This window comes from Quercus suber, unplaced genomic scaffold (assembly GCF_002906115.3).
Source record: "Quercus suber isolate HL8 unplaced genomic scaffold, Cork oak 2.0 scaffold_172, whole genome shotgun sequence".
Classification (NCBI taxonomy): domain Eukaryota; kingdom Viridiplantae; phylum Streptophyta; class Magnoliopsida; order Fagales; family Fagaceae; genus Quercus; species Quercus suber.
Genome location: NW_027069632.1, coordinates 693,423 through 703,503, shown reverse-complemented (window position 1 = coordinate 703,503; position 10,081 = coordinate 693,423). Strand labels below are relative to the sequence as shown.

Here is a 10,081-nt window from a genome sequence, read left to right as displayed (position 1 = left end):
AGCGACTGCCACCCTTGGCACAGGGCACCTTGGAGAGCTAGCACAGTACATAAACTCAGTACACATATTCTCAATTTCAGCCGAGATCTTCGGGTTCTGAGCTTTGCTAGAGAACACCGCCTGATTCCTACTCTTCCAAATCATCCAAATTGAAAAGGAGAAAAGCATACTCCAATGATTTTTCCCATACATCGCCCTACTACCCCTACTACCATTCGTTTTTAACCATTCTTGAAGGTCACAGCCCCAAAAAGCTTGATTCATATAACTAACTCCCAATTGCAACCAGACAGCCTTAACCCGAACACAATCTCGAAGAGCATGCAGAGCTGATTCCTTCTCTTCTTGACAATTTGGGCATAAATCATCAGTCCCAATGCCCCTCCTAACCAGGCAGCCCTTTACACCAATACTATCATGCACACATCTCCAGATAAAGGTTTTAATTCCAGGTAAGGTGTTAATATTCCAGATCTACCCCGTAGACAAAGAAGGCGTATAATTAGATTGATCAGCCAAATTATACGCACTTTTAACATCAAAACCGCCTCTGGCATTACCAGCCCAAACTAATCTGTCAAACCCTCTGGTTGTGATCGATATCGGCGTAGCTAGGATCAAATTCTTGATGTCCACAGGCAGCACGAATGGAATACAATCCCAATCCCAACCTGAATCAGTTAGCACATCCTTCACCTCAAATAACTCAGCTTCACAGGTAAGCAGGCCAAATATCCTCTGACGAATAGGCCCCCCTTTGATCCAATTCCCACTCCAAAAGCTCTGATTACTGTCTCTGCCCACCAACCACATACTACCTTTGATAAAAACCTCCTTGCCTCTCTTTATGGCTGACCAAGTCTGGGAGCACGGAAGACGATCTGCATTCAAGGCACTTGCTCTCCTGCCAGTACAATATTTCTGCTTCAAAACCCTTGCCCAAAGCATATCTTGCTCTGTGTGCAATCTCCAATTCAACTTTGCAAGAAGAGCGGTATTCCTCCCTCTTGCCGTTTGAATACCAAGACCTCCTTCCTCCTTAGATCTAGTAACTTTTTGCCATCCAACCCAATGCATCCTTCTTCGATTCTCCGTTGTACCCCACAAAAAGTTGCGGTTCACCCGATCTAAACCATCCAAAACTCTACCCGGGAGAGCAGCACATTGCATTACATAGGAAGGAACAGCCGTTAAGGACGCTTGGATAAGCACCACACGCCCCGCCAAGGAGAGCAAATTTGCTTTCCACCCCGCTAATTTTTGATTCACTCTGTCAAGGATAAAATTATACTCTCGAGAAGACATCCCCGGCTGTTTAATGGGAATGCCCAAGTATTTTCCTAGGTAGGGAGTGGACGCGAAGCCAAGGATGTCACAGAAAGCCTCCCTATCATCCAAATCAACATTGGGGGAGAAGAAAACCCTCGACTTAGCTTCACTGACAGATTGCCCAGACACCTTACAAAACTCATCTAGAACATCTCTGATGGCACAGCAATTCACACTATCCGCTTTGGCAAAAAGCACCAAATCATCCGCAAACATCAAATGGGAAACTAAGGGGCCTCTTTGGCATACTTTGATCGGGCTCCACAGCTTAGCACTACATTTTTTCTCAATGAGCTGCCCAAGAAAGTCCATGCACAAAATGAAAAGGTAAGGAGAAAGAGGATCCCCTTGCCTTAACCCTCTAGACGGGTATATCGGGTCCAACGCTACCCCATTAAAAACAATCGAAGTAGAGACCGTCGTCACACAACTCATGATGGTCTCAATCAATTCAGTAGGCAAATTGACTCTGATAAGCATGTCTCGAATGAAACTCCACTCCAATTTATCATACGCCTTTTCAAGATCAATCTTCAGAGCCATGTAACCAACTTTCCCTTTTTTTTTCCCGAGAGAATGGATAACTTCCTGAGCTATAATGGCATTATCAATACCCTTCCTACCCGGGATAAAAGCCGACTGGCATGGGGAGATGAGCTTGTCCAGATACGGTCTCAGCCTGGCCACAATAATCTTCGACACAACTTTATACACCGTGTTACACAGGCTGATGGGTCTGTAATTACTAAGAGTCTCTGGACCTTGAATCTTTGGAATGAGGGTAATATGAGTAGTGTTTAGGTAATCCGGGACTCTCCTATCAGCAAAAACTTTTTTAACTTCATTTATAACTGACTTACCCACCGTCAGCCAGAACCTTTGAAAAAACCCTGCATGCAGCCCATCCAGCCCAGGAGCTTTGAAAGCTTTTAAAGACCATAAGGCGGCCTTAATTTCCTCCTCTGACACCTCTCCACTAATACTACCTTTTTCCTCCTCTGATAATCTAGCCTGCCAAGGAGAAATCCTAGGGGGGAGGGCCGGGACACTAGAGAAGGAAGTGGTATAAATCTCACTATAGCCCTTTCTCACAAAATCTTTAACATCCTCCTCCTTAAAAATCCACTCACCAACTGAATCTTTGATAGACAAAATCTTGTTTTTCTTTCTTCTCACCAAAGTAGAGACATGGTAGAAAGCAGTGTTCCTATCCCCTTGGATCATCCAATTTACTCTAGATTTTAATGCCCAGATTTCCTCTTCCTGATTCAGTACAGAATCAAGGTCCCTAATAAGGTCATTCTCTAGATTAAGAAGAAACCCGATGGACGCACAGCCATAACTCTTTGGATGCCATTTAACCTAGCCATGATGTTCTTCTTCCTAGCAAAAACGTTTCCAAACTGCTCCTTATTCCACCTGATTGCTTCTCTAGTGAATGACTCAATAGCTTGTGCCAACCCTACACTCTGCCTCCAGGCTTGAATAACAACATTAGGAAAGGTGCAATTTGATAACCAGCAAGATTGAAATTTAAATAATTTCCTCCTATTCTCATGACCTCTAGGCTGCAATTCCATTAGTACAGGGGCGTGATCAGAATGGCACCTCGTGAGGTGGACCACACGAGCCTCCGGGTACATAAGACACCATTGAGAATTAACAAGAATCTGTCTATCCTCTCCTGAATAAGAGCCTGCACCTCCCTTTTGTTGGTCCAAGTAAACCGCGGACCCGAAAAACCTATATCAATCATGCTACAAGCATCCAAACACTCCTTGAATTGGATAGCTCTATTTACACTCAACCCCCTTCCTCCAAATTTATCTCCCTCCAATAACGGCTCATTAAAATCGTCCGCCATTACCCATGGCATATTATGAACTTCAGCCATCATCTTAAGGTTACTCCATAAAACCTGTCTTTCAGCACATCTAGGACTAGCATAAATTGCTGATAACAACCAGTTAAGGTTAGAGGATCGTACCTTAACAGTCACATGGATTTCCTGTTCCATGATCGCTAACTGAGAAATATCCACTCTATCTCCACTCCACATTAGCCACAGCCCACCCGCGTAACCAATTGTGTCGGTGTGAATAGCTCCGTCAAACGGCAACTCATCCGTAATCTCCTTCGCCCTATCTCCTCCAATCCGAGTCTCCATCACAATTAAAATGGCTGGATCATGATTGCGCACCAACTCTCTAATATGACTTTTAAAGGCGGGCTTCCGCGCGCCTCTGCAGTTCCATGCAATAATATTCATAAAAATTATGATCAAGGAAAGGACAAAGTCAACAAGAGATAGGTGATTTACCACCCCCATCAAGAACCATCCTAGAAGCTTCCAAATATTCTTCGGAATTTTGCTCATACCCATCATCCCCAATGGACATACCCTCCACAGATTGCTGCTTCTCTTCCACACAGTGGCCATTATTACGACCCCAACCATCCTCGCATCCACTACGGTCCATGGGAGAGCCATCTTCCATGCTTTCCTCTGCCGTCAACTGAACCGGTTCCAGCCCCAAGTTAGAAGCACACGGATCTCGACGAACACCGTCCGCCACACCTTCACCGCCGTTCTTCGCCTCGACGTAGATCGTGTACTGAGCCTTACTACTAACTCCCTGATATGATCTTCCATTAGGGGCAGCACCGTTACACTCAGCTATGGAGAGAAAGGGCAGATTCTTTATGGCGGCTTGAAGAACAGGGGAACCAGCACTACTATCAACTGTATTTGTCTTAGCCCTTGACCGAGCTACTGCCTTTTTGCCCTTTACTGAAGCTTGTGGGCTGGGCTTGGTTGCCAATTTGGCCTTCTCCGTTTTTGTACCCTTCTTCCCATTCTCAATTACTTTTGGGCTTAAACTAGAAAAACTTAGGCCTTTTAATTCTTTAAGGCCTTCCTTCTCTGCCACACTACATGCACCCTGGGCCTCAAACCTCACCTTAAATGGAGAAATTTTTCTCTTAGTCTCCCTTGAAAGCCCAGCCGAGTCACCCTTTGTAAAACCATCTCTAGGCCACTGAACATTCCCAATATTTCGGCGCAGCTGTGGTCCCTCATTGGATCGTTGGCTTTTGGCTCCATTCACCTTGCGCTTCACCACGATCCAAGGTCCATACATACTGTCATGTACGTGCTCCTCAACAGTACTCTATCCGTTATCAGGCACAATTCCACTGGACCCCACACCTGGCTTGTTAGCATTTGCCCCACGCGAAATGCATGACCGAGTACTATTTTCCTCCGATTCCATCAGCACCGTCTCCTTTGGCGAAGCATCTTGGCGGATAGTGTACAGACAAAATTCCCGTTTATGGCCCATTCTTCCACAGTCAAAACACAACTTCTGAATACCTTCATAGCACACTGGTTGCTCAATTTTTCCAATCTTAAGAGCTGTGACTAGCGGCTTTGTTACGTCAACTTGTATGCACAGCCTAGCGAACCTTCCTTTGGCCTCCGACGCAGTATGAGTATCCACCCTTAACACATTCCCAATGGCTTTCCTGATCAGGTAGAGCGCTTCAGCATTGTAGTATTCTATTGGCAGCCCATTGAGCCTAATCCAAACAGCAATCGAGGACACATTAGCCAACTCTGGTTTAAAGTCCGGAACCTAAGGACGTATGGACAGAAAATTTTCGCCAATAAACCAAGGGCCCTTCTGCAACACTGCCTCAAAATCTTCTTTAAGAGATAGCCGCGTAAGGAAGTACCCATAGCCTAAATCCACACAATCCAGTCTGCCTGCTGGCTTCCAAAGAGCCAGAAGTCTAGTCTGGATATAGTTGAAACCAATCGACCTTCCATAAACCTTAACAATCAATGCCCTTGCCCACGGGTTCCTTATTTTCTGCTTAAGCTCTCTTGGAATGTTAACAGCGACCAGTCCTTCCCTTAGCACCTCTACTTCATCATCTGACTCATCGTCGTCCTCCATGAGGTCTCCAAAATTAAAAGCTTGGGTGTAGGCACCAGGAATCTCACCCACAACCTTATCCTTAAAAAACGTAGTTTGACTCCACATACCTTGGGGCTGCTTTGGGGATGATGGTCTTGAGTCACTGCTCACGCTAAAGCCTGCATGATTCACAATCTTGACCTTTTTGTTTCTGCGGGCTAATTCCTCCTGTTCTTCACGCGAGAGGGAGAGAAAAGAAGAGCTAGCCATCATTGCCATTTATCTAGCAACAATACTAGGTATTGTAATATTAGCCATCATTGCCATTTATCTGCTGCTCCTTCTTAGCTTTATATTATCGTCTCTTCCACCAAAAAAAAAAAAAAAGTCTTGAAATATTAAACCAAATGAAACAAATAGTAACCTTAAAACATTGAATAAAAAAATAACAAAAAGTAATTTTAAAACATTAAACTTAAACAAATAAAGAGTCTCTATTTTTAAATTTGTTCTTATTTTTTATATGATTTAGGAGTATTTTAATTCTGTTTATAAAATGTGCCACATGGCAGAACTTCATACTTTCTTATATGAGGTCTCTGTCTTTTTATATATATATATATATATATTTTTTTTTTTTTTTTTTGTTGCTCTTCATAAATTCCATTATCTTCCTAGCCCGGTCAACTTTCCCTCCACGGCAAAACCCATTGATCAAAATATTGTAAGTTAAGGCATCAGGCAAGATTTGATCCTTGGAGACCATTTCCTCAAACAGGTCAATAGCTTCTTTAAGTCTTCCACTTTCACAAAGACCATCCATCAGGGTTGAGTACGTAATCAAATTAGGATAGGAAATCTTTGACTTTTTCATTTCATTAACAACTTCAAATGCAGATTCAAGATCCCTGCTCTTGCAATGGTGCTTAACCAAGATGTTAAAAATGCAGGTATTTGGCCTCAAGTTGAGACTCTTCTTTGTATGCAAGAGAAACTCTCGTGCTAAATTAATTTGGTTTGATTCAACTAGGAGATTGAGACAAGTGCTGATGGCTTTGAGAGATGGCTTTTCACGAACATATGGCTGGATGGCATAGAACATCTTGAGCACTCTTTCATGCAGAGAGGATTTTGAAAAATGCTTCATGAGATTAAGGAATACACCCTCATGAAATTTGCAAGTTTCATAAGTCATCTGATGCAGAACAGCATCAATGGCTTCAAACTTCTTGGACCGTGCCAGCTTGTCAAGGATAGTTGCATAAGTGGCGCCATTGTGATTAAATCCGTTTTGCTCAGCTACCATGTTAAATATTTCAAGGGCATGTTTTGGATCTCTCTCACGTTTGATTAAGTTGATGGCAGATTCGTGAGAGATATACTTGGGTTTCCTCCGAGTATCTATTGTTGTAGTAGTGGTTTCGGGTGGAGGATCTGGTTTGGGCAATGCAGCTTTCGACATTTGAAGAGGAGAGATCCATGGAAGTGAAGATGAGCATGCTGATGGAGGAGAGGAAGAGAACCAGCAGCGCCTACCAATAGATACTGCCATAAAATTCATGAAAATTGTTGCTGTTTTCAAACGGCCTCATCATCTGAAGAATCATGAGAGTCTATTAGTCTTTATTAACTAATTTCATAAAATGGTGTAAACAGATAGACCTAGAAATGAAAAATCAACTAGTAATGAAGAACAAAATCTAGAAAAGAGACAAACCATAAAGAGAACACACACAAACTTAAGACTTGTCATCCAAATAAATTGCAAGCAATAGCAAGAATGCAGACAAGAAATATCCCATCTGAGGAATAACAGTTGGAATTTAATTAAACCATTAAACAAACAGATAACAGGGCAAATACAAAGAATCAGTGTATAAATCTTCGGAGCCATTTCTGCTGAAATTAATCAATCATCCAAAATTTGGTATCTAATTAAACAAAAATGATGATATTGTTCCCCTGTTGATCAAAGAATTTTAATATCTAGGAGCATCATGATCATCCATTGGGTTTCAAATGAAAGATTTCAAGACCTTTTGATTCTAAAAACTGATTATTGAGTGACCAACTGACCATTCAAACCTTTCAATTCATAGATGTGGACCTTGGACCTATGAATGGGGATATTCCTAAAACTCACAAGGAAGTGAGTTAGACAAAAATAGTAGAAACTTGGACTAAAAAAAAGAGCCAACTTGGATTTAGGTATGCCTTCACACAACCAAGAGATAATTGGAAACACAGATGATTCAAACATCACTGTGTCAGGTTCCCAGATTTTTTTTTCCCGAGATAATTCAAGTGTTACAACAAGTGGGGAGGGGCATTTGAACCTCATTCTCTTTATTTGGGAGACCAGGCAATGCCATTGAAGTATAAAGCTCTTAGCTCCCAGAAGAATTTAAAAATACACTATCCAACAGTTTCACCAGCTCAACCATGAATGAAATTTAGAACACCAATCATAATTGCCCATGTTTTATTGAAAACTCATTACAAAAAATCAAAACAAAAAACAGTGTGTTATTACAGACCTACTTTAGCACGCTCCATCTTCAAGCAATCACAGTAAACAGTATCAGAACTTGAAATTCATCCTGTTGTTTAATTGAAAAAACGCTCGCCTTAAATAAAAATTGGTAATTGAGATACCACTTCTAAAGCTTAATATCAAGAGGGAGACCCCAAAAAGAGAAAAGAAAAAAAGACCCACCATTATTTTGATGAAGTAGCTACAGAGAAATGTAAAAGGACCCATTATCCTCAAAAAATATTGAAACCAGAAAAAAAATTTTAAAAATGAAAAATGAAAAATTACGATGAATTCAAAGATGTATATCTTAAAAAACTCACCTCAAGGATTTACGTTGCTGAAGCAAGTGTAGTGTTGTGATCAGGAATCATATTTTTTTTCTCTCCAGAGAAAGTCATTTACAAAACCTCATTTATTAATTATCACCAAAAATAGAACTTTTTTACAGGCGGCGGTTCCGGCAGAATGACGGTAGCAGGAGGCTGACGGTGGTGGCGCCCAAGATTTCTCTCTATCTCGCTCGCTCTGTATCTGTGCCTTTACGGACTCTCTCTCTCTCTCTCTCTCTTTCTACAGTACCATCTCAGTCTCTTTTAACAGCCCAAACTACATAATTTTGATTTTTTGTTTTTGTTTTTTTTTTACTTAATCAAATATTAAATTTTTATTAAATTTTTAAAAAGTTTTATTTAATTTTTAAATCTTTAAAGGAAAAAAAAAAAGCTAATTTAGTTNTATATATATATTTTTTTTTTTTTTTTGATTGATGGATGGATAGATATTGATTGTTGGATGGAGGTCAATTTGATGCGCTCTTAACATAAAAGTACACTTATTATAAAACACTTCGTCAATTAATTTCAGCTCCGGGTTTCCTTTATTTCTTTTCAATTGACAACAGAAACCTCATGATAATTGACAATTTCTTACAACCCACTGATTAAGTAGATCAAGATTGCAAAATTGATCAAACGGTGGCTGCCCATATCTTTTCTCATATTATCTACTACACCTACTTTCATCAGTGTTCATGTTGCTTCCCAAACCCATCAAGTTAGTTGACAATACAGTTGCGGAATCCAAGCTCTCTAACATACCAGTTCATCAAGCAGTTCAAATGCAGATAACAGCCTCCTTTCTCTGCAAACCAATTCAAGCACATGAGCCCATGAGTCAGGCTCTGGTTTAAATCCCATCTCTACTAATCCAAACATTGCAATAGCTGCATCATCTGCCATATTAGCCTTGCAAAGGTGAACCAGCAACTCATTTGAAGTTGCGTAATGTGGTACAAACCCCCTACCCAACATCAAATCCAACAACTCTGTTGCCCTCTTCAACTCACCTTTTTGGCACAAGAAATTCAACACAATCCGGTAACTTGCTTTGTTCAGATAAACACCATCATAAGGAAGTTTCTCAAGCATATCAAGTGCCTCCTCAAACTTACCTTCTCCGCATAGTCCTTTAAGTATCACGTTGAAAGTCACAGTATCAGCTCTACATTCTCTTTCTTTCATCTCTTTGAGTAACTCTGTGGCTTCATCAATTTTCCCAGCTCTACAGAAGCAATTGATTAAAGTAGTGTAGCCAATCGTATCAGCTTTCAGACCAGAGCTCTTCATCTCATAAAAAAGCTCCTTGGCCTCTTGCACTCTTCCCTCCTTACAAAACCCATTCATCAGGGCTGAGTAATTGAATACATTGGGACTGCATCCATTGCTCTTCATAAATTCCATTATCTTCCTAGCCCGGTCAACTTTCCCTCCACGGCAAAACCCATTGATCAAAATATTGTAAGTTAAGGCATCAGGCAAGATTTGATCCTTGGAGACCATTTCCTCAAACAGGTCAATAGCTTCTTTAAGTCTTCCACTTTCACAAAGACCATCCATCAGGGTTGAGTACGTAATCAAATTAGGATAGGAAATCTTTGACTTTTTCATTTCATTAACAACTTCAAATGCAGATTCAAGATCCCTGCTCTTGCAATGGTGCTTAACCAAGATGTTAAAAATGCAGGTATTTGGCCTCAAGTTGAAAAAATTTTAAGAATACAGAGAATAGCAAAAAAAAAAAAAAAAAAAGAAAGAAGAAAAAAAAAGCTGGTATTTAATCCAAATAAACCCAAATTTATTATTTATTAAAGGGGTTAAAATTCAAGAAACCCATCCTTCAAATCCAATTAAGCCTACGAACCTTTTCTTTAAGGTGGCATTTGGTACGAGAGAATACATATTATTCATAGCATCCAAATTCTTAAGATTGTGATTCTTTACAATCTGGATGTCTAGGA

General features: G+C 40.7%; 1 protein-coding gene across 1 annotated transcript; it reads right to left on the bottom strand.

The window, feature by feature from the left end:
• Window positions 1-5,647: 5,647 nt before the first annotated feature.
• Window positions 5,648-9,820, bottom strand: LOC112025145 (pentatricopeptide repeat-containing protein At5g18475). The gene is made up of 3 exons (XM_065778027.1): window positions 8,877-9,820; window positions 5,901-6,837; window positions 5,648-5,673 (listed from the first exon to the last, which is right to left on the bottom strand). The coding sequence occupies exons 1-3, from the start codon at window positions 9,729-9,731 to the stop codon at window positions 5,648-5,650; spliced, it is 1,818 nt and encodes a 605-aa protein (XP_065634099.1). The 5' UTR covers window positions 9,732-9,820.
• Window positions 9,821-10,081: the final 261 nt, after the last annotated feature.